This window comes from Pollachius pollachius (assembly GCF_949987615.1).
Source record: "Pollachius pollachius genome assembly, chromosome: 1".
NCBI lineage: Eukaryota > Metazoa > Chordata > Actinopteri > Gadiformes > Gadidae > Pollachius > Pollachius pollachius.
Window position 1 is genome coordinate 38,641,076 of NC_136934.1, and position 25,855 is coordinate 38,666,930.

The 25,855-nt window shown below is 47.1% G+C and overlaps 1 protein-coding gene across 1 annotated transcript; it reads left to right on the top strand.

The window, feature by feature from the left end:
- Positions 1-1,646: 1,646 nt before the first annotated feature.
- On the top strand, positions 1,647-25,705 carry LOC307080060 (E3 ubiquitin-protein ligase RNF19A-like). Its single transcript, XM_079742633.1, has 10 exons — positions 1,647-1,975; positions 11,539-12,503; positions 18,172-18,380; positions 19,117-19,261; positions 20,117-20,279; positions 21,264-21,378; positions 21,879-22,040; positions 22,704-22,917; positions 23,279-23,422; positions 23,613-25,705. The coding sequence occupies exons 2-10, from the start codon at positions 11,821-11,823 to the stop codon at positions 24,520-24,522; spliced, it is 2,745 nt and encodes a 914-aa protein (XP_079598759.1). The 5' UTR covers positions 1,647-1,975; positions 11,539-11,820; the 3' UTR covers positions 24,523-25,705.
- The last annotated feature ends 150 nt before the right edge of the window (positions 25,706-25,855 follow it).

Below are 25,855 nucleotides of genomic sequence, written 5' to 3' on the forward strand. Positions count from 1 at the left end.
GCAACCATGCCACTTTGTGAACAAGCATTTTTAGTGGAAAAAAATATTTTAAAATTTGATGCAACACCAAAAAAAGTTTTGTCAAGATTTATGTGCTATTCGACCCAGTAACAGGGCTCTTCTTTCAGAGAGCGGACTGTTAATTGTATTACTGTCGTGGAAATATTAATAACTAATATGCAATTATAAACATTACTTTAACCTTGTTTGTATATTTACTAATAAATCAAAAAGCAACAGTTTACATTCTCCTTGGACCTAAAGATACCTCCCTTCCTCTCTTTAACAGAGAGGTTAAGAGATAGTTCACATTTGCATTCCCATAGACAGGAAGTCTGATACTCAGGCCATTCCAATCGACTGACTTCTTTGTTGTGTAGATTAATTTAACAGTGTTTCAACCTTGCTTGCAGATTTGCAGACATGTCCACTTCCCCCACAGTATATTGCAGTTTAACTGGGCCTCTCCAGCCAATCCTAGTCTCTCCACGATGGTCACTCCCACTCGCCTTTGTTACCTGTATATTCACTACCCATAATTCAAACGTTTCCCTGTAAGAATCTTGTTCACCTATTGTCTCACTGAATGTGTCCTTGGTAACTTTGCTGCCTGTACTTCCCCGTGATCATGCTCTAATATTAAATCTAATAATTTGCTGGCCGATGTGTGCCTTACCTTATTGGGGTTACAGGCCCTGTCTAAAGTCGAAATTGAAGTCTTATTTAAACGTATAAGTCTGAACAGATTTCAATATTAATACAATGTGACCAAACCAAAACATATTTTGGACTTCATGAGATTATCCATGTTACATTTTTATGGGAGGGAGGCATATCAGTAAATCTTTTTTCCTTCTCGATTTGGTCATAGCCAATCAAGCAAAGTTCTCCTTCAATTGTTGCTGTAATAAAATAGCCTACCCTTATATAGAGCTGCCCGTTATCAGTGACTCTGTAAATATAAATGTTATGGATTATAATGTTGACTAAATGAAAACATACTATATTAATAGGCTTTGAATGTTTTTGAATTATAGGTACGTATAGGCCTACATAATTACATGTTAAGGCTAGCTACATTAAGGCATTTAAAATATTTAGACATTTAAATTATATGACGTAGGCCTATAGGCCTTCATAATTACAGGCGTAAGATATTTTTGTTACGGATTTCTTTATACGTTTTTATAGCTCCATTTAAATATTATTATATTATTGATTATATTTTGACTGGATAAGTAAAGCAAAATGTACAGTAAGCTTTGCGGTTTATTCAGATAATACATACAAATACACAGTGCTTGTTTGATAACCTAATGGCACGAAAATGTGGTTGGGTTAATCTTGTCAAGTTTTCCGTCGCTTAGATCTCGCGATTTATTTTGAATTCAACCCCAAACCTCGTTCCCAGGCGTTCTCAGCTCAAGTAGAAACTCCGGGAACGAGATGCCTCAAATAAGCGTTATTGGCGAGAGAGGGTGGGACTTTCAGTAACATTGGTTTAGCATCAAAAGGCGAGATAAAGGGTGGACTTCCGATAGACGGATATCCGTTTCCCGTACATGTTTCGTTGAATGAAAACTTCGTAAAAACGTCAGATGTATTGTCGTTGTTGTTGACCTTCTCCTCACATTTATGTTCGTCTCGTTCCGGGGACTGATAACTTGCATGCTCCGGCGGTCATAGGAAATAAGACACCGGAGATGATGTTGCTGTGAACCGGGATAACACTAAAATTCAGGATCCTCTCTCTGAATATAGACAACCTAACAACAGAACCAAGAAGGAGCTGTTATCGTTCAGAGCGCTACGGAAAGGTGGGACCGACTACTGAAGAAAATAACTCCTGTCCACCGCTGGAAACTGAAAGTAACTATATAGCTCGCCTATAGGAAGGATTTATCCCACTCGGACTGGAAAGTGAATACATTGTTGTGTTGATGACGTACTGAACGAGTGTCATTAGCAACAGACGGTACGTTCTCATCGTTTTTAGCTCCTCTAGCTAGCCGCTAACGACCACTGTCTTTGCTAACGTTAGCTGCCTAATGTCTTGATTACTATGTTAAATGTAAACTCTGTTTTTGTGAAAATGTTAAAATGTTTTATCATAAATGCCCCCTTAATCCGACATTTCTTGACCTCGTATTGTATTCCTATCCGATGTTAAATGAGGGCACACAGAGCGAACTTATTATCTTAAACAAGCGATAACATGAATAAACTGTTAGCCTATTGAGCTAGGAGAGACATCTAAACTATAAACGTGTTTGGATTTATTCGCAACGCAATGCCGTATTCAATCGCTTTGACTGCTGATTCACATGGATTGCATTTCCGTTCTCTCTGAAGACCCCACATGTCAAATAGTTGTGTGCACCTAGGTTTCCCGGCATACGTGGGCCAGCTTTCACAGACAGTATCAACAATATTTGTCCCCTCTCGATTTTGCACATCATTATGGCTTGGTAGATAATGGCCAACTGCAACTCATCATACATTTTACACCAGATAAGCAGGTTTCTTTATTGCCAGTAGCTCAAGGACGGCTGTTAGAATTCAGTCGTCCCAACCTAGAGTCCGTGACCTATAACTTTTGGCGCATAGATGTGAGACATTCCTGTAGGTGTATTTATGTCGTATCGAACGGATGATTCCCGGGGCATGTGAACCCTCTGTAACATCTGTAATCTGTGCAATATGGGCAGCTGTAAACCTGAAGCGTGTATGAATCCGACAGGCCCTATTTTGACACGTCCCGGCGATTTCTGAAGTAGTACAATGGGTCGGGATAAAGAGGATGTACAGTGATGTGATCATAATTGAACTAATGTCAGCATTTAATCTTCATGAATTACAATAAACACTTGGCTCATGTCATTACGAAACGCATCACCATGATGTGCTTTAGTCACGGGACTGGTTATTTCTACTGGGGACCGTACATGGAAAGACTGCAGGATTATATGTTAGAATCTCCAGCATAGATCTGGTCATGGAAAGGTAGCTGGTTCTATAGTTTTGTATTATTTAACTGAATGTAAATCTAGTAGGTTCTTTGTTTTGATGGGAATGGCCTGTGCCAGGCCATTCCCATTTTTCAAATGTATAACTGCTAAGTTTCTTTCTGTGTGTGTTTGGAGTGTAGACATGTTTTGTATATGCCTTGCTTATTGTTTTGGGTATCCTAGGGATACACAGTTACCTTGTGGGTCAAGATGAACTCTGGCAGCCATTTTTGCCAAGTAAATGCACAGACCTTGTGCAGCAGAGCGGCAAGTGTGTCCCACTTCTCTAGTAGCCCTCAAGCGTTGTCCTTTCTCTTGGCTCCAGCCCCCCCCGTTCAGACTCGGTACCCTTGGCTGAAAAAGCACTGAAGGACACTTGATACGTAGCCCGTATTTCATCCATCTCAAAAGTAATGTAACAGGGTAACAATTAGTTTGAAATGTTTTCTTTCGGTAATGGACCACTTCTGTGTGAATGGTGCTGATGATGCATACAGTGCAGATGCAGAGATGCAGATAGTGTTTTTTAACTTTCCTTCATTGCCACATAACGCCTATAGACCATTTGTGTACTTTCAATGGAAAGTTCATTGGCCTAGTATGAAGACCTGGTCTGTGCTCTCCCTTTCTGTCTGTTTGTCAGTGCCTGTGTGTGACCTCCATTTCCTTCCCTAAGGTAAACACAGCTGCACGGTGGGCAGTCATCTGGCCATGGGGTGGGTGCCAGGGGGCCATCATTGATGACCAGCAAGCAAATTTGGTCACCTATCCTATTCTGTCCATGCCTCAATTTGTCCCTCCCTATCTTATTCTTCCTTTGTTCCATTCGGCACACATATTATTTTCAAAGTTTCTGGTTTCAGCCTTTTGTCCAGTCCTGCCCTAATCTCTCTTCTTAATTGCCATTTGCCCTATTTTAACAACCCTTGGATCCCTGAAGGCCGAATGCCTGGGGTTGGTTTTCCCATTGGGGGTGGGAAAACAATGACTTGGATTCCTGATCATGGTCTCAAGGTGTCACTGCTTGTTTTGAATAGGCTCTGCATCTGCCTGTTTCTTGTGTTTCAGCCATTTGGAGGTTTCAACAGACTTCAATTCACTATATTATCCAGAAGCAAGCATTGAATACATTAGCTATTTAGGGTAATTTGGTCAGTATACAATGCAAGCTTTTTTTGCTACACATGCTTCTCCTCTATATTTCTTATATTGGAAATTAAGGCAGGTTTCAAATTAGGAAGTGAGGGGAAGCTAGAGCTTTTGCTACTTTCTCTGTGAGGGTGTGTCTTACAGGAGCTCCCCTTCAGCCCTGGTGGATGCAGCGGGGTAGCTTAAGCTCTCTCGCTCTATGTGGTCTACCTTGAAACCTGCTTCTTCTTGTGCTCGTGGTGTATCCCCTCTTTGCTCACACATCTTCCTCTGTCTCTATCTCCTCAGCTGAGCATAGAATGCCAGGGTGCTTACCTCATTTCCGTCCCTCTTGAGAGAAGAGGAGGGAGGGAGTGCTTGCCTCTGCAGAGTACTGTACTGGCTTTGTTGAGCTTGGAAACTTTTCCTTTCTTCCCCCGTCTTGCCTCCCTTTGTGCCTCCAACAACAGCTCCCCTGTTACAGTTGCGGCAGCCGCTGTTGTTTTTGCATTCTATTTCATTTATTCATTCATTTAGATCCTAGCTATTGTACTCTAAAACACATGCACGGTTACAGCCATTTATTTGTCTGATTTCAGCAGCATTGTATGGATATCCGGTTATGTGACTAATCTTGAATCTTTGGTACCTACTACCAGGTTACCGGTGAAGTTTAAACAACATTTATATTTAACTGGTGTGGAATTTGTCTTCCAACCTGCAACCAGGTAGTTTGAAGTGAGTAGAGGCATGAATGGCAACATCCAAAATTTCAGATAGCAATATTAGGAATGATTTTAGAAAGTTAACTGTAATTCATAATGCATCGATGCATATTTGTATCAACAGGTTGATGATCAACAGGATGTTTATTCAAACATCAAGCAGGTGCTTTTCACCAAAGGAGTTTGATATGTGCATGTTCATAATGAGTCTTCTATCGCACGCCTAAAATGTCATCGATTGATGGTGTTACTTGTGCTGGGTAGGAGGATCATGTGTGTCACAACAATTCATTTTCTATTGTTGAGTATCTTGAGAGAATTACAGTGACTACATTTGAGCAAATGATTCTGCTTGTATCCTGTGGAATGTTTGTGTTTGCGTGAATTGCAGGGTCATTCTGACACTTGGCATTTACAGGAACTGAGAGCCATTGCTCTGTTGAAAGCGCTCACATCAAAACCTGTTAAAAAGGTTGAACTAGATGACTAGATGACCTATAACTTGCTGCTAAAAGAGTTTGTAAACCTGCCATTGTGGCTGAGGTATTGTGGAACCCAACCAGTGACCACACCCACAGCTGGATGCCTGCTCCACATTTATGTGAAAACCCCCCTGACTCAAGACAGACATCCTTCTTGTGGCTCAGTTAACATGAACACAAAGTAACGGTTTTCGCTTGTAAGGACGTGCTTAATGAATTGATATTTTGCTTCACAAATCATATTACACTTCTCATTTATAGCAAGTAACCAAATCCACTGTATGGTATCAATGCTTGGTTTTGGACCTCACCTGGCTCAATGTTAACACTTTTTACAAGTATATTCAAGCTGAACAAAACACTGGTAACAGTGTTATGGGACATGAGCTGTTTCCTACATTGTTGACATAGATTTGGACTCACCAACCACTCGCCCCATTATTCTAGTACATAGGAAGATGATCCCAACTAGGATATCTGGGCTGTTTTAGCCTTATGTTGTGCATGGGACCAATCAGGTGTCGATAGGATGGTCCATCCTGTTTCAATGCATCATTTGAGGCATTCAGTTTACTGGAAGCTGCAAATCCTTGCTTTTCGAATATCCAGAGCTTGAGCTAGGCATGACTCATTCAAGTTTCCAAGAGGAACGTCAAGAGCTCCAGATGGCTGCTAATTAACTTTCAATCAGTCTTCGCTTGCTTATGATTTTGGATGAATCACAGGTGTCAAGTCAAACATGGCAATACTCCCAGCATCTTTTTTTCTTCTACTTGTAAACCTGAACAAATCAGTGCTGCACTTCAAAGCTACAAGAGGGTGTCTCATGTAATCAGAGCCATAAACAAATTACACAATGGTTTGGAATCCTGTGACAGTATTTAGTGAGCTAATATGTGATCTTTCTTAATATCTTTGAAGGCAGAAGTTAATTGGCATTAAGAATTTGAAAGTATTGGAAAAACTGTGGAAGTCAACCATTTTGCCTTCATTGGTAGATGCTAGATTTGTGAAAACGCAGCACAATTTAACTTGGCTTCGTGGTCATAAAATCCATTGGTCACTTGTGTGTTTGTGTGTGTGTGGTGGATTTGTGTGTGCTCATGCACTTCAGTGGAAACATTGATGCATTGACTGTCCCCAGCTGCACAGAAGCCCAGGAATGTGCAGAGAAGCAGCATTTCATAGGAGCCCAGCCTGACAAGAATGCAGGTGGCAGGCAGCGGCCACTGACTGACTCCAGGGGCTCAACCCAAACCTCTCACTGTTCTCATCTGCCTGTCTGTCTGCATTCCCTCTGCATTATTCAGAATCTGTTTACCAAACAAATTGCCTGTTGGTTCAAGCAAACGTGTCTTTTTTTGCGTCTTTTTGCGAAGGCCTATGTAAGCTCCGGTCATGTTGGTGGTCTTGGCTGGTTGTTCATTCAGCTTCTTCTTTACCACCACGACCAAGGCTTGCCAAGCATCCCTACATGGTTATACAAGACGCAAGCCACTGTGGTGTCTGTCGCTGGGTTCTGTAGCATAAACATATCCCCACACACACCCGTCCCTGTGTTCTTCTTTTAGATGCCCAGCCCGCTAGTGTGTGTGTTCCGCCAGCTAAGATTAGACCCTGACTACTACCACTAGTCTAATTATCAGCAGGATGGAAATATCAGGCCTGCCTGCTGTGGAGTATCCCAGGGTGGTCCCCTCTTTTCTCAGTCTTTTAGTAAAGGGTTGCTGCTGTAGCAGGGAACTATTGCCATTTCTAAATGTATCTGCAGCCAAGTGTTTGTCTGACCGTGCCCTATGGTTAACCTTGGTGTCAACTTGACAAGAAAATATCTAAGTTGGGAGCTTAAAAGGTCCTCTAATCCATTGTTTGTTTTGGTGTGTGTGTGTGTGTGTGTGTGTGTGTGTGTGTGTGTGTGTGTGTGTGTGTGTGTGTGTGTGTGTGTGTGTGTGTGTGTGTGTGTGTGTGTGTGTGTGTGTGTGTGTGTGCGCCCAGCCACCGCCTGGGAATGAGTTGAGTAGCACTTTGGTCTTGTGCTGTGGAAAGGCTTTTGAAATTCTCCAGTACTTTTAAGATGAGGTGGGACAAAAGAGACGACATTGGAAAGGTTAACGATGTATGGAAACCGAGTGTAGATTTTATGAGGGGACGTGTTTGTCAAAGGAGAATTGTACGTACCTTCCCCATGGTTTTCATATTTGTTTGGAAATGTATGTTTCAGCTAAATAAACATGTGTGGTCCGATTTGCTTTTCCTACAAACAAGGTGCAAGAGTGTTGGCAAAAAACTGGAGTGGAAAACAAAATCATGGACATGGAAAGTGTTGTCAGTGGTCTCCACTCTGAAGGCTGAGGCCCATTCTGTGAGGAGTTTTGAGTATCCACTGGCCAGTGCTTTGTTCGCTCTCTGAAGGGCTTATGTTTGAGAGCATTGTGCAGCGAGAGTCCAGTCCGGCACTGTCCCAGAACCGGGCAGGTCATCCAAGGTCAACCACGCTCATGTGACTCCCATCCCGAGCTATTGCAAGAACACATCAAGCTATGGCATTTTGACCATCGCAGACCTTTGAAGCCCCTCCCTCTCTTGAAAGTGTGTCCCTTAAATAAAACTCTCCTGATGGTTAATTTTCTCTCTTCCCCCCCATCCTCCGCCCCCCATGACTAATTCGTGGAACAGCCACCAAGCCTACACAGATCAGCAATGATTTCCAAGGGATAGTCTTGTGATTATGATGGCACATTAATGGCGAGGTTCCTTTATATTTATTTTAGAACGCCACCCACAGCCTAGCCTTTCGGTTCCCACAGATTATGAGTTTTATTGGCCCACCATTCTGTTTTCCACTGAGCCGATGTTGTGAGCCATAAACCTTCTCATTTGGTGCTCTCTAAGTGCTTTTGGACGGTTCTGTGGAGCAGCTAATGACTGCTAGTCAAATGGGCCTGCTGTATCTTGTGCTGGATGAACCCCTACCTCACATTGACCTTTTTGTGTGTGCATGATGATGTGCGTCGACGAGGAGAACCATGGCCGCTCTGAGAAGCCGGGCTTGACTATTGGGTACTGGTCTGGTGTGTCAGACAGCGTTCCCCTGCTTCATACTATTCTGTGTTTATCCAGGGCCAGGCTCTGTATTTGAAAGCTCAGTTCATTACATTGCTTATAGTATAGTACATGCTTGTTTCTATAAGATTTTTTACTATCTGTTTTATTATTTTGAGTCCAGAGGGGTGAATGGTTTTCAGACGGAGGGGAATAAACAGTGGAAGAACTGAAAATCCCTAAAATGCAACAACAAGATATATCATGTAGAAATGGACAACTCACACCATGCTGGGGTCACACTTCACTCACCTAAGCCAGTTTGTCAGAATGCTGGCAAATGAACAAATGTCCCCTATGTGTTTACATGCCTGGCGAAAAGGGGTCGTGTGGATGTTTGAGAGGACTCTATTATTTTCCCCTTATTCTGCTGTTCTCTCTTCCCTTCTCCCCTCAGTGTGCCTCTCCCCTTCCCTCCTGGGCTCCAGATGCCTCAACACAATCTCAGTTCAATGGGAACAATTCAAGTTTTGTTTTGTATTTGCGTATAATACACAACAGTGTATATTTCCCAAACTCCCTGTCATGATTGAAAATAGCGGTTTCCTGTTGACATCGACCCAGAGCCAAATTTGCTGACTACCATTACATTTTAGCTCTCCCCCCAAGCACTGAGGTGGGACCCCTCACCTATTTCAAGGGGCTCAGACGCTCTTTCAGACACTGAGACCCGGCACTCGGTCGATAACACGATTTAGCAAATATACTCTTATTCAGGACAGTTCTTTGCGTAATGTACACTTTTTGTGAAATGTACACTTCTAATTTATAATTGATTGACTGTAAGGTTAAGGTTAATATTGTTCAACCTTATTTATACTGGCATGGCAAACCTTCCAAAGTTTGCTGGATTTTCTTTCCATAATTCCTAACATTTGAGATAGATTAAATAAGATGGATGTTATTAATTCCCACACTGCAGAAATGTACTTGTTGCAACAGAGTAAATATTCTATTGACTCGAATCGATATTTATAGTGATACAGATATTGCCATAATAGATAGTTACACACATACTTAATAGTTAAGAAATTGTAGGTTGCTCTGGCTTCCAGATAGAATCTATACACGGTGGAACATCTCCTCCAGGATGAACGTTCCCTACTTCTTCTCTCTAGTCCCCAGTGAAGTCAGTCCGCCTGACACCACCCACCACATATCACAGCTTCCTGTTTTCAGGGCTGGCCCAGAGTTCGGGAAGAGAGGGAAGGAGCTCAGCTCATAAGTGAGGGGAGGTCTGCCTCTCCCCTTCAGAGTTTGTGTGGGAAAGTTAGTCAGGGATTTCACGTGGGATTGTGTCAGAGCCGCATGTGTTGCTGGAGGGCGAAGGAGGGACTGCGGTGGTGTTGTTGGGCCACCACGAGCGAAGGAGGGAGCCTTTATACAGCGGTCAGCCCGCAGCTGCAGGGGAGCCAACTCGAGGGCTTTGATTTGTTTTTCCTGATCCTGTAATTACGGGTGTTGTAGTTGAGATGTCAGCAAATTGCAGCTAATTGGAAGATGTGCTGAGGAGCTCTCTCGCGTTTCCATGTTGCACGTGCGTGGTTGCTTGTGCGTCTGTTGAGCAGGGCCAGTGTGTTCTTTGTTAGTGTGGTGGTGAACTGGTTTGTGGGCGTGCCCTTGGCACTCTTGACACCATTTTGTGTGTTTACCCAGCATGAGGCATTTCCATGGTGTAACCGGCCAAACGCACGCACACACGCACACAAGGACACAAGGACACACACACCTCTCAGCAGGCTTCTGTTTCACCAAAGCAAGAATGGACTTAAGGAACCTGAACAATAAGTCAACAGTTTTTTAACAAGAATGTATCTGTATTTCATAAACTGCAGTATGCTTCTTTGAAAACTGATACACACCATGACATGGTCACTTCCTCTTAATTACTACACAAAGTTTATCTGCTCACAAATGAGAATTGCAACGCTACATATAATCCCTTCCATTTCTGACCATCGAGGGGTGGGGCGCATTGTGCTCAATCTCAAGACTTTTCGATGAGCATTTTTCTTTTGCATGAGGGGCATGGGACAATATGCGCTGTCAAACGGTGTTTACTTGGCAAAGTACAATACAAATAATGAAAGTCCTCCTGTCCGTTTACCAACCTCCTTGTCAGGACGCAAGATAAGCTATGCACACCCAAAAAACTCAAGGGTTGGTTCTGTTTGTCACATTTTTATAATAAAAATCTTTGTACAACTTTGAATTGAATATGTATTATCACTATGTATTAATTCATAATCAATAATCTCACATACACAATGGCTCGCAAATTGTGTTCTGGGGCCTTGTAAACATGTCAGTTCTTTGTTGGATGACTTGGCATTTCTAAATCAAGGTTCTGACTCGTACCTGCTAGAGAAATTGTTTTGTCATGGTGGATTGCAGCTTCTCAAAGTGTTGTTATTCATTAACTACGTCCTTCATGCCTGTTCTATTATGAGCACCGGGAACACAACAGAAGGGTGCAATAATGTATGAATCATTTTCTTCTCTGTATCTCCCCTTGATGCCCATATATTTAATGCACAGTGCTGCACTCCTTCAAACTTTACTCCAGAGGGGATTTCGACTGGATTAGTGTGTGATGGATACTCTTTCGTATTTGATTATTTTAATTCAGCCTCATCCATTTTGGTTTTGCTTCCTCCCTGCTCCGATCTCCTCCACATTCCCGTCCTCTCCAACAGCTGTTTAGCGGAGGCCATGTTCAAACTGCAATGAGTAATGTTCTGTCTCTTCTGAGCTCTGAGGAATCTTTTAAGTCATCTGGGCCCTTTCTTCACTCTTGATGTGAACATGATAAGGACATTGTTCATTGGAGACGAGTTGAATTTCCACTTCCCTGTAAGATAAAACATTGCTTTTATCATTTGAAGAATGTTTTGGCGTGTCTGAAAGACAGATGAATCAAGTGGTCATCCTTTGCCTGCCATTGACGCCAAGTCGAATATATATATATATATATATATATATATATATATATATATATACACACACACAGTATATATATACACACAGTATATATATACATACACAGTATATACTGAGTTTTGATCTCTCTAATTTTCTCTGGCCCTATTCTAGGTTCAGTTGTATGCTGTTGGTTCTGGCCAGTGAGGTCCCGAGCCCTTCGCCAAAATCCGGCTGTTAGATGTGACCACGAGGCTGATCAGGAGAAGCCACCATGTCTTAAACGGAGACGGGCCCTCGGGAGCCCTGTCCCCCCACCCGGGCTCCCCCTCCCCCTCCCCCATCCACCACCTGCCCCTCACCCCCGGCCCCCTCCCGGACCTCCCGCCCCATGTCAGGGACCGGCTCCCCGGCTCGGGCTCCCCCCTGGTCCCCGGCTCCCCGCCCTACGGGGCCATGAGCCAGCAGAAGCAGCGACACCTGGGCGCAGGGGTGCTGGGCTCGGACCGGGACATCCAGTCCACCGCCTCCTCTGTCTCCCTTCCCTCGGTGAAGAAAGCCCCTAAGAAGAAGCGGCGCCTCTCCTTGGCCTCGCTGTTCCGGAGGCGAGGCCGGGAATCCAAGGCCGCGCGGCACCGGTCCCGGGAGATCCAGCTTCACGGCCACGGGGGCCTCGGCGGCGTGGACGGCATCGCAAGCATCGAGAGCATCCACTCTGAGATGTGTAGTGACAAGAGCTCGGCCTTGTCCGCCGCTCCCGCCATCGCCTCCACCTCGGCTGCCTCCGGGCCCGGCGCCGCCTCCTCCTCCTCTGCCTCCAACGCCGCAGGCGGGTCCGGGGCGACGGAGCTGCTGGAATGCCCCCTGTGCCTTCTGCGCCACGCCCGGGACAGCTTCCCCGACATCATGACGTGCCACCACCGCTCCTGCGCAGACTGCCTGCGCCAGTACCTGCGCATCGAGATCTCCGAGTCCCGTGTCAACATCAGCTGCCCCGAGTGCTCGGAGCGCTTCAACCCCCACGACATCCGCATCATCCTGGGCGACCGCGCCCTCATGGAGAAGTACGAGGAGTTCATGCTGAGGAGGTGGCTGGTGGCCGACCCGGACTGTCGCTGGTGTCCTGCACCGGACTGCGGGTAAGACCCTCCTTTTTGAGATATTTATTCAGCTCCCCGTTAAAAATAACTAGAGAACGAAAGTGATAAGGCTTTCATGTGGAGTACATAGCTGTTGTGTACAGTGCACACACAAAAGCATTTGGTAGGCAGAATACACAAGCACTTGTAAGCAGAATGCACAAGCACTTGTAGGCACAATGCAAAGGCACTTTTAGGCAAAATTCAGAAGCACTTGTGAGGTCGACTTGATTTGAGACTTGGTAAAGCATTCTACAACTTATGGGTTGTGTCATTCACCAGTGCAGTCTTGTATTTAGAATGTGCAGGAATATATGGGACACCTAGATTCTAGATCTACTGGACAACTAGGTTTCATCAACGGGCAAAATGGCGATTTAGGATTTGTTTAGAGTTGGAATCTTAAGAATCACATGACTGCATGACCTCGGTGCCCTGTGATTCCAGAGGGCAGAGATATACAATTACAATAGGCATGAATGGATATAGTGGTCTTATGCAATTTATATTTAGCTAAAACCCAGCTAGATGGAAATAGCGGCACATTGTTTTCTGAACTATTTAGTTTGTCCAGCAACAGTAACTTAAGGCGCTGAAAGGAAGCCTGCAAATGGAGCCGTCAGGCTTCAAATAACTTGACGCTAATCAAAGCTGACGTGCTGGCACAACTAGACGCGTTTGAGAAGAAAAGTTAGAATTGCAGTGGAGGCGCTGAGCCAGTGTCCCACTGAGATCAACGCGAGTGGTGAAGGTTAAGTGTTCAGTTGATGGCATAAACGGAGTGAAGAAAGAGAATACGTTGAACGTCTGAATGGATGAAAGACTGAAGGGATGCACAGAGCGAGAAAGGGTACCTCGGAGTGCATGGCTGTACGAGGGAGGGATGACGTCGAACACAACGGACTTCTCTTTGTTAACTGGATACATGTTACCGGCCGTTAGCAGAGAACGTAGCCAGATGCCAAAACCAGCCATGATGCACCAAAATCACATCATTCCCATTTTCCTCTTGTATTTTGAAATGCAATGGTATGGTACTAGGTGTCGTATATGTAATCTTTTTATTGCGATTTTCCATAAACTCTTCTTGGTGCCACAAGGCGATCAAGGCGTGCCATCCCCTTCATTACCTCACTCTGTGAATACATCCATTGTGGTCAGAGTGTGGCAGATCTTCTGTGAAATTGGATGGCTAAATCAAGTCCTTTTTTAAATGCAGCACATCGGATAACCTCCGAAGAACGTAACAGCCTTGGCTTGGAATAGGAATAGGAAAATGTTTTGGCTGGATTTTGGCCTCTGTTCCACAATGCAGATGTCTAATTGTGTTGATTGTGTTATTGCAGGCTGTGTTCATCACTGTCTACATTCAATTAACTCTAGACTAACCATTGATCATCCATTTTGAAGAACTGAAGTAGGTGAAGGTATAATTGAAGAGTGGTATACAAGTCTGTGTATACAGCTTGTGTTGTTGTGTTGCATGCTGTAAAGCATAGACGTACGTCATTCAATTATAAACACCCATGACCTGTTTAACAAAGTGACCGGTAAATGAACGTCAAGAGCTTCTTGACGGGGGGGGGGGGGGGTCTTTCTTGGAAAGGGAAACGGGTCTGAGACAAAGGTGGAGTCTCCTGCTCACGCTGTTATGGTGTGGTGCTGTTATCACATGAAGGTCCCCCTTCACTGCACATTGTATATGGACCATTGCTGAACTATCGTGCACGCTCTGTTACTTGTGCCTTGCAGCGGGTCCACCTGGTGGCACGGACCCACAGGGGCTTCAACTTTGTCAAATATAATCCTCAGCCTTCACCTTTTAAAGAAGATGTTGCACCCATGTCTGACAGCTTCACCTGCTCTTTATCTCCCTACTTCCCTCCGTCTTGTGTCCCATTGGCTGTCTTTAGTCCTTGGCTGTCACCCTCTCACCCTCCCCTCCTCCTCTTTCTCTCGCCTTTGCTCCGTGTCCTTTTTACCTGTCGTCCCGGCTGTAATCCAGCCGTCACGCCCTACCGTGTAAAGCCGCTCAATCCGCTGCCTAAGTGATGGCTGGCTGGCTTCCCCACCACGCTCACAGCCTAGTGGGTGTTGGTTTCCTGTGTCAGGCCACCACACAACCGCACAACATGGGCCTCCCACTGTGACCGGTTATGGGTTACAGTGGATCAAAAGTGCTTTCATGAGAACTCTCTCACTGCCGGCTAATCATCTCGCACGCCAGATAGGCCGTGCTGTTGAGCCCTGAATATCTGCGCACACCCGCTCAGCATTACCGAGTGCTCGCTCAGCCAGATTAGTCCCCCAGCCGGGTCCAACATTAGGTAGGATTGGATGAGTTTCATCCCAGCTGCAGCAGCAACCCAATACCCCCTCTCCCCCCCCGCCCCTTGCCATTCACAACATATTCATTGATTTATACTTGGGTTCTGCAGAAAATTACCCTCTATTCATTGGTTCTCTTTCCTCAGTGGGCTATGGTGAGTTATTCTGAGGAAGTGTGTGCTTCTCCTTCCCTTCAATTAACACTAGCATCATCTGCATCAGCGTTTGAAAACAAAATGAAGACACCCCACTGGCGGCACACAGCCTAATTTTAAAAGTACACTGTATACATAGTATGTTAAAATAACAGGCAAATCTTAGCAAGAACAAATCTTCACTGATATAATGGTTTGGCATACCACCCTTCACCTACCCCAAGAGCTTTGATAAGCTTTGTTTATATCCCACTAATAGTACACATGCACACTTTCTCTCTAAGCACTCTTCATACGTATCTTTCTCAAGGCCATTTCCTTTCCTTCCATGAATTGTTTGTTCAGCCCTAACATAACGATGTGTATTTTGGTTCATTGTCACTTAGTCACATAAATACTTAGAAAATGGGGTTAGTCAAGTTGAATGTCGTGTGTAAGAGCAGACTTGTATATCTCGAGGTGATTTCTGGCACGGTCTGTTCTTAATCAACAGAGACGGTCTAAAGAACAGAACCAGGTGATTTTTGGGAGGGCTTACTCAGTACTTCTCGTGTTTGTTTTTCTATGCCTAGATGTTTTCCTATGATAGATTCTGTCCTCACTACCACAAAAAACCCACCCCCCCTGACGGTGAGTGTGTACAGCGTTGGAGCACCACACTGATTTCATTATTGGATCCAACGGACCCGGTTGAAAAACCATCCGTGACGCTGCTTCTTCTCGTCGTAGTTGACATTGCCTGCCTCTCTGGCGGAGGTTTCTCCCAGAGCAGGGGTCCTGCAGCGTGACTCAGCATGCTGTGCATCTCGGCTGAGAGGCACAGGACGCGACCGGATGAGCAACATCATGTGATCTCTTCAAGTATAGAACACGACTCTGTAATTACCGTATTGCTCTCTGCTGACACACTTTAGAGGGGCCATGAGGAAGGACACCTGCTTATTTTACCATCATAAATCAATCGATTGTAGGCATTGATTGCAGTGTTTGGGAAAAAAAACCCTGCATGTTTAACACAAGGCTGTCTGGAACCATGGCATGAAAGGGGTTTCAATGCGAGGACAGAGCGAGTGTATGAGGACGGTATTTAAGGAAGTTGCTAATACCCGTCATTGAGCAGCCCTACTCTACGGTTCTGGCTGCTCCAGACCACGGTTCAGTCGTCAACAAGTCTGTTGGACCCCAGGGTCAGCACCTCACATCTTTTATATCAGGGCCGTTGACATTTGATCTTTCTAGTTAATTAACATATGTGCAACACTACTTTTTGCCCCATGGTCAAATATGATGGCTCATTTTATACCCTTTTAAGGGGACGCTTTCGGTCTCTAGGTTACTGATTGTCTGTTCCTTGAACTAAATATTTACTCAAGTTAATCAGTGACATTGTAAGATAGTACTGGTACCATAATAAATCTGTGTTTGTGTGTGTACACAGCCTGAAGAGAAAGTAGTGAGGGGAGGAGTTACATTTGACTATTTACTAAAGTGGCATTATTCTCTGTACATGTCTCTCTGTAGAACATGTTTTAACAGGCTTTTCCCTCTCATAGCAGTCTTGGGAAGGACAGGTTGGAACAGGGAAAGTACTCTATGATTGGAACCATCTGTTTCACAACTCTAATAAATAGTATGCAGTTGGACTGGCTTTTAGGGTTTTTCGTAAGTATGCCGGACTGTTCATCATAGATCTTGTTAGTTGTTATTCTTGGTTTTCTCATGTAGAATCCCCCATCAGCATTTGAGTTCTAACGGCCACATCTGTTCTCGTTGGTGGTGGCGATGACGGGGGGACCGGTAAGGGGCCTTTCTCCCAGTTCACACTGTCCCCTGGGCCAGTCAGAGGATAACAGAATGGGACCAACACAAGCATGCACGTGTTTACACAGACGCGCACACACACAACACAGGGCTGAAGACCGCAGTACAATTAAAATATAATCAAAATCAGTTGTTTTCGGTGCACAGACAAATTGCAAGCCTCGAGACTAAATCAAAGCATTTGCCGCACTGCATGCAGGGTACTTGGCCTAACTGATGCAACTTTTCCCACATGCCTCCCAATATGCTGCTGCTGCTGCCTTCCAATTGGTCAGCAATTCTTTGCGAATGATTGTGTCTTTCGTCCTGTCTACTCCCAACAGTGACTCCCATCCCTATACGAACATCCCATAAACCGCACCGACTATATTGTACACTGTTGAAATTGCTTTGTTAAATTGTGAATTTAATTGAAGTATCCCGGGGCCATAACAAATATCTGTATTGGGCATAATATGATAAAGTAAGCTAACTCAATTGATCAAAGCCGATTGGAATGGTGACAGAGGGCCTGAGGTGGTGGTGTTAAACCCTGCACAGAGAGTGCTTATCTCAAGGAATGGAGTTTGTGCGTTGGGTTTCCTCCACAGCCTCTGCATCAATTCTTTGCTGATTCTCTCATGGATACACAGGCGCACGCACACCCTCACACAGCAAGCGGGCAGTGTGTCTGCAGAGTGATTAAGGACGAACACAGCTCCATCAGTCAGTCGGTATCCTATAGATGGATTAAAATGCCAGTGGACAAGCCCTATTATAAATGGTTGAAGGGATCTGAGCTTGAGCCGGAAGCTATTTCCTGACCACGGCGCACGTCTTTAGTGCTCAGGATCCCTCCAAGGGCTCCTGCATTGCATGTGGTTTAAACCTATTGATCAGGCCACAGTGTCCTGTACAACGTCTCCTTCTCTTCTAACCAGACCAATCTCTGCATGGTGTTTATTTTCAAACAAACAGGACAGTTCCTCTAATGCAGACTTGAATTTTCTATTTTGTTTTTGAGAATTAGGACCACAAACTTTGTGCACACCATTAGCTACCTTTTGACTCGAAATGTTAGAAAGGGCGGCAGTGGCTCAGGAGGTAGAGAGTTGGTCGACGGGCAACTGGAAGGTTGCTAATTCCATCCACAGCTCCACCTAGCTGGGTGTCCCTGAGCAAGACGCTTAACCCTGACTGCTCCCGACCAGCTGGCTGTTGCCTCGCATGGCAGACACCGCCGTCGGCGTGCAGACGTCCGTACGAACGGGTGACCGTTGGGCAATAATTGTCGAGCGGCTTGAGTGGCAACTGGTTTCGAGAATGCGGCCCATTCGGGGAATGTTCACCCCCCCCCCCCCGCGTGTGTTTGTGTTTGGCCCCAGGTACGCGGTAATCGCATTCGGCTGCGCCAGCTGCCCCAAGATCACGTGCGGCCGCGAGGGCTGCGGCACGGAGTTCTGCTACCACTGCAAGCAGCTGTGGCACCCCAACCAGACCTGTGACGCGGCGCGGCAGCAGCGGGCCCAGAGCCTGCGGCTCAGGACGGTGCGGTCGTCCTCGCTCAGCTACAGCCAGGAGAGCGGCGCCGTAGGTCAGCCTCACACACACACACACACACACACACCGACGTGCACGACCCGCACACATGCGCCGTCGGACGCAGGTAGCCGCCGGAAGCCACGCCGTATGCGCTACCATGTCAATGATAGTACTTTATACACACACACACACACACACACACACACACACACACACACACACACACACACACACACACACACACACACACACACACACACACACACAGGGTCTGTATCTCCCCAAAGCATTCAAATGCAAGCCCTATCCAACCTCTGTTGGTGTCATGTGACTGCGTACTTGCACACCTAACCACACGGCCCAGGAGAGGCTCCATCACTCAGCGGATCATTTGAATCCTCGAGTTGGTTATGGAAATCTGCCAGCCGGCTGGATCGCCCGCCTCCTTCCCTGAGGGGGACTTTAAAGGCTCTCATCAGTTATGAGGCCACTATGGATCCAGCTGAGCCATGCCTTCCATTGATTTCCCCTTTTAGAAATGAGCTCTCCGCTCGTGCAGTGATTAATCACCTGGCCACCTGCAAACGTCACTTATTAAATCGTTGACATAGGCAAGGTCCTACATACAGCCTGACCTGAGCTCCATTCCCTCTTATCGCTCGCTAACGCTATCTCTATCACTCAACCACTCTTTCACTTTCTCTCACTCTTGATCATAATTCTCACTTTCTCTCTCTCTCTCTCTCTCTCTCTCTCTCTCTCTCTCTCTCTCTCTCTCTCTCTCTCAGCCGACGACATCAAGCCGTGCCCGCGCTGCGCCGCCTACATCATCAAGATGAACGACGGCAGCTGTAATCACATGACCTGCGCCGTCTGCGGCTGTGAGTTCTGCTGGCTGTGTATGAAGGAGATCTCTGACCTGCACTACCTGAGGTCAGTTCCTACGCACACGCCCACAGGCTGGCTCACACACGTCACACCGCCCACACTGTTGACGTAGTGATACTGGTTTGTCTGTAGCACGATCTGTTCCTCGGTCTAGTGGTGTTTAATGGGCCCTAACCCGTCTGCATGTCCGACATGCAGAAACACTTCCTGAGAGACTTTGCCTTTTCCTTGGAAGCAGGATCATAACAGGAAGCCATGATTCAGTGACTGAGTTTTAGTTGGAAGTTTTAATGGTGCATGTTTTTTTTTTTATTACTTATGGTGTGTTTGATTCTCCAACTAAACTTCTGGCAATCGACTACTATTATTAGCAGCTGATGTCCTGCCCTTTAATCATTTAGCACATGTCACTTGCTTACATCTGATTACTTGTGGTGCCCCTTCGTGTTTTTTCATGGGTGTTGATTTCACCTGAGGTCCCTTCTGAGGTCCTGCTGATTCGGTTAAATGGTTTAACCAAATGGTTTAATATTGTTTATGGATTGGAGCTTGGAGTGACATGGCCTAGTAGGCTGCTAATGTTTCCCATTGAAGGGAGTTTTATTTGTATTTGGCAACACATGCATGCTATCACAATGATGCATTTTATATAACGTAAAATACCCTTTTCATACAATGTTGGTCTATATCGTTTACATCACATTGGTCATTTCAACAATCACAATATCTTAACTCAAACTAAAACAGGATTGATGGCATATTCAATCGGTGTTGATACAACTCCACGTCTGTACACCACGGGAGGAGGTAAAACGGCTATGCTTGTGCCGCTTGCACGCTTGGCAAAACCAAAGTTACTCCAACCCTGTGCCCCCTCCCTCCTCCCCTCTCGCTGCCCAGCCCGTCAGGCTGTACGTTCTGGGGCAAGAAGCCGTGGAGCAGGAAGAAGAAGATCCTCTGGCAACTGGGCACGCTGGTGGGGGCCCCGGTGGGCATCGCCCTCATCGCCGGCATCGCCATCCCAGCCATGATCATCGGCATCCCTGTGTACGTGGGGAGGAAGGTATGCTCGCTCTCTCACTCACGCTCTCTCTCTCGCGCGCTCTCTCACTCGAGCTCTCACTCGTGCTCTCTCTCACTCGCGCTCTCTCTCTCGCGCTCTCTGTCTCATGTTCTCTGCCGCTCGCGGTCTCTCTCTCTCTCTCGAGCTCTCTCTTCTCCCTCTTTGTTTCTGTTCCCAGTCTGTCTTTCTGTCTCTCTCCCTCTGTGTTTCTGTCCCATCTCTCTATCTCTTTGAGTGTCTCATCCTCTCTCTCTCTCTCTCTCTCTGTCTCTCTGTCTCTGTGTCTGTCTCTCTCTCTCTCTCTCTCTCTCTCTCTCTCTCTCTCTCTCTCTCTCTCTCTCTCTCTCTCTCTCTCTCTCTCTCTCTCTCTCTCTCTCTCTCTCTCTCTCTCTCTCTCTCTCTCTCTCTCTCTCTCTCACACATTTTAGAGCTCATTTGAACCCTGACAGAATATTTTACTGAATCTCCGCCAAAACAGTTGAGCAAACAAAATTGTTTGGCAGCCTACCAGTTCTGAGAAGGTTGGTGTGCGAGAAAGCAAAAGGTTCGGGGAGTTTTCAGAATTCCCCCTAATAGCTTTAGTGTTCTATGACTCATGTGGTCCGATTGTGGACCAATCAGCTTCTCGATGGGCCTAGAAGAGGATGCGTGTGCATTTCGGTGGCGTATGTGTCATCTCGGTATGGAGTGGCATGTATCTCAGTCGCATTGTAATACAGGCACGTTCATTTCACTTGTGAATCACTGTCAGACCTTTTGTACACCACATCGGTTGTGAGCTGTATCCTTATAAATGGTTTCGGTATTCAACTGCTCAACCGACTGATGAAAAAATAAAAACGCTCAACACTATCATATTGATTATTACGATGACATTAATAACTTCCGCTTAATAATGTTAAATCAAGCAGATTTGGTTTGGTACGGTGATGAAATGGACTGATTGGTCTTGTCTGTTTAACTTGTGACATCGTCTCTTGTCAGATCCATAACCGCTACGAAGGCAAAGACATCTCCAACCACAAGAGGAACCTGGTGATAGCGGGTGGCGTGACCCTGTCCGTCATCGTGTCTCCGGTGGTGGCAGCCGTCACTGTTGGTCAGTCATCTCCTCTTCATCCTTCTACCTCTGCCTTCTCTTTCCTCTCCCTGGCCTTCTTCCAGGGGAGCAAGACAGAAAAGTACTGAGTGTGACCAGAGTTTTGGGGGTGGGCCATCTCCCTTCAAGCTCTGATGCTTTTCTGATTCACTCTGCCCTGTTCCTGGTTGTTCATAAGAGTTGTGACCCTTAACTCCCTGCCCTCTGGCCAGGCTCCTGCTCTGACTGGCAGACAGAAGTTCTACATCTGATCCCTCTTTGGTGGTGGGTCCAGTGTTGGATTACTCTTGTTTAACTCTGAAGGCCACGGCATCTAACACTCGCTCTCTCTAACCCACACAGACATGGAAACTGACACACAGACACACAGTTCTGATCTCAAGTCTTGACTGTTGCTTCCTTGCTTTTAGTGAAGTATGATGAAGGAGCAGTTCAACCTGTCTGGAAGCACAGTGGCCTCTGCTGGTGTTGATGTGTGTGTGTGTTCTCTCCCCCTGCAGGCATCGGTGTGCCGATCATGCTGGCCTATGTCTACGGCGTGGTGCCTATCTCTCTGTGCCGCAGTGGGGGTTGCGGCGTCTCTGCTGGCAACGGCAAGGGCGTTCGCATCGAGTTTGACGACGAGAACGAGATGAACGCCGGGAGCGGTGCAGTCGCGACCGGTAAGAGCTGAGCACCAGGCAGACTGTTTTGTTCCCTCAGTAACACACACACACACACACACACACACACACACACACACACACACACACACACACACACACACACACACACACACACACACACACACACACACACACACCAGCAATATCCAAAACCCTGACCTTGTGTGGGATTTTAGAGCCACTCAGCACAGTGGAAACACCAGCACGGGGTGTTTTGTTTTGTTGAGCGGTGCAGGGATGTCCCCGCTCGTGCATGACATCTGCCCCTGCCCGCTAATGAGCTAACTGTTTTTCTATTGGTCCTGTGGGAGCAGCAGGCCGGCGTGCTGATTGGAGGGTTAAAAACAACCAATCTTAAGTGTTTTTCTTCATTCCCTGAGCGCAAGAACACATTAAGCAACAATACATTACCCCAATACTAGCATTAGCCCACATGAACCAAAACTGTTAGAATTGTAGCACTAGCTGACATGAAACGGCAATATAACCTCAATACTATCCCAAGCCCATCTGAATAAACTATTTATCACCACAATGCTTACACTAGTCGACATGAAGCCACACTATAGAACATTGATACTACCGTCAGCCCAGATGAACATTGTTCTGTAAGCTCCAGGGCTCTGATGGCCGAGCTTCTCTTCAATCCCGTCGCTCCAGACACGACGTCGGTGGCCGACACCCGTAACAACCCCAGTATCGGCGAGGGCAGCGTGGGGGGTCTCACGGGGAGCCTGAGCGCCAGCGGCAGCCACATGGACCGCCTGGGCGCCATCCGGGACAACCTGAGCGAGACGGCGTCCACCATGGCCCTGGCCGGCGCCAGCATTACCGGCAGCCTGTCTGGCAGCGCCATGGTCAGCTACCTGAACAGGTATGAACAGCTGCCATTCACAGAGGAACCACGTCGTCATCACATCTTCAGTGATCCTGAAACCAATCGTAACTTCCAAAACTCTCTTGTCGCGGGTTTGCCTTTGTGTGCATTATTGTGAACAGTTCATGTATCTTTTTCAAGCATAAAACCATCATCCTTGACACACTTTATTTTGCTTTACCGGAGTAGATCCTGAAATTAGCACCTCTAAGGGTTGAATAGAAGATCTATTTTGAATTAGGAATCGAGAATCGATGATGGCCGCAAGAATCGTAATCAAAAAATGAACGGGGCACCAAAGTAGCGTCATCAGAAAAGGTTTCCTTGGTAACCTTGTGTTGTTGGACGTGGGGCACAGGCTGGAGGTGCAGGCGGATGTGCAGAAGGAGCGCTGCAGCCTGAGCGGCGAGTCGGGCACGGTCAGCCTGGGGACAATCAGCGACAACGCTAGCACTAAAGCAATGGCTGGATCCATTCTCAACGCCTACATGCCCCTGGACAGGTGAGACCCCCTCCATCGCTCGAGTGAGGCTAGCCCTGGTTGCATCAAGTAGGTCCCGTGTGTGTGTGTGTGTGTGTGTGTGTGTGTGTGTGTGTGTGTGTGTGTGTGTGTGTGTGTGTGTGTGTGTGTGTGTGAGAGGCTCTGAGCCAGACGGTAGACGTGAACTCTCTTGTCGGCTCCGTGTGCGCAGAGACTGCAACAGCATGGAGGTGCAGGTGGACATCGAGTCCAAGCCCGGGAAGCTGCGGCACCACAGCGGCAGCAGCAGCGTGGACGACGGCGGCGGCGGCGGCGGCGGGGGCCACGGCGGCCGCTGCGGCTGGACCTGCCCGTCGGCCGCCTGCGCCGCCTCCTTCTCCTTCTCCGAGGGCAAGGGGGCTCGGGAGGCCAACGGCTCCTCCTGCTCCTCGTCCACCGGCTCGGGCGGCAAGAAGAGCAAGGGCAAGCTCCGCAAGAAGGCGGGCGGCCCCAAGATCAGCGAGACGCGCGAGGACATGGACGCCCACCTGCTGGAGCAGCGCAGCACCAACTCCTCGGAGCTGGACTCGCCGTCGCTGAGCGGCAGCCTGCCCTCCGTGGCCGACTCCCACTCCAGCCACTTCTCGGAGTTCAGCTGCTCGGACCTGGAGAGCATGAAGACGTCCTGCAGCCACGGCTCGGGCGGCGGCGGCGGGGAGCACCACGCCCTGCGCTTCGCCACCGTCAGCCCGCTGCCCGAGGTGGAGAACGACCGGCTGGAGACGTGCCCCGCTGCGGGGGGGTCCCCTTCCCCGCCCCCGCCCCCGTTCCACCACTCCCCCGCCTTCGCCACGGCCTCCTCGTCCCTGGGCCCCGGGGCAGAGCCCTCCCCACTGTGCCTCATCGCCGAGGAGCACGTCGGCCTGGTGGGCCCCTCCCGCCCCGGCTGCCTAGGCAGCAGCGTTGGAATCGGAGAGCGGCTGAAAGAAACGGCCAACGACCAGGAGGATGAGGAGCAGGAGGAAGAGGAGGAGGAGGAGGAGGGGGAGGAGGAGGAGGAGGAGGAGGACGGCCAGCAAGCACAGCACCAACCCCCCACCCATCAGCAGCCTAAGAACTCCTGTATCCAGACTGAGATCTAAGGCCCCAAGTGCTGCAGAGACGCCACGCTTTTTGACTAATCTTTTCTCCTCCTCTCGAATTAAACCCTGCAGCTTCTCCAGGCGGAGCTGCTGTTCCCAGTTTCACGTTTGTTCTCCTCTCCTGGAATAACGAAGCATCCCCTGTTGACAGAGTACAAAGTACGTTCTGTGATCACTGACCGTCGAGAGGTGAGGTACAAGTAGACGGTTTAAAAGCAAAGGGGCAGATGGTCGGTGTTGAGCGAGGCGTGGAAGGGGATCGAAGTTGGGGTTTGTTTGTTAGGTTTTTCTTACTGCAGATGACCTGCGTTGCTCCTCAGCATCACGAGAGCCGCTGGTGACGGTGGCCCTCCCCTCAGCGCGCCGGTGACCCGTCCACGGTGGCTGCCACGTTGTGATCCGCGTAGGGTCACTAAAACGACCCACTGTGTCTTGAGGGGAACCGGCCCAAAGGGGACCAGGCGGCGTGTGATTGGCAGTTTTTGTTTCTTCTCGTATTCGAAAGGACAGCCTTCCGCTCTAAACTGGACCAGGCTTGATCGTAACGCCCTTAATGCAATTCACCAGAGAAATCTTCAAGACCTATTTAAAAGTCCCTAAGAAAAAAAAAAAGCACAGGTATCCTCAGACCAATGTTAAAGGGTTACACTATGAAAGATGAAATCTGCAATGACTTTATTCAAACCGGCACCAAGTATTGTTGTATTCCTCCGTAATACCCCCTTTTATTTTCCCAATCTCTTTCCCCTTCGGGGCCTGTGTTTTGGTTCCATCGATAGTGTTGTGAGTTCATGTTAAAATAAGAAGGTGCAACCGGGGCCAATGCCTCTGGATTCTAGTGTAGAAAAACCGCTGCTCTCTGGCAGAGATGTAGGCTACGGGAAGGTCTCTGGAAGGCCATTGAATAAAGAGGGCTTACCTTGTAGGAAGATAATGATGAAAGTCATTATGATACTATAAGCCAATGGGTTGCTTCAATTCTGTGATATTGTATGAAGACAAAGCAAAGTTTCTTGTTTTTTTTTGTTTCTTGTTTTGTTTCTTTCTCCTGTTTAAAGGTGTTTATTCAGGCCGGGGGTGCGGTCCTCGCCTGGTCAGAGAGAACCTTGAGGATCTCCGCTATCTTTGTTGATTCATGGTGCCTTCAACATGCTGTTTCCTTTTTAAAATCTGTTTCTCTCCACTGTGTCTTTAAGACTTTTTCATTATAAGAATGTCTGTGGAGTTTCGGACGCTATAATATCAATATACAAATATAAATATATATATATATATATATAGGGTGTTCATAACTCTTACACATAAAACAACGCAGTACCCACAGACTGTGGAG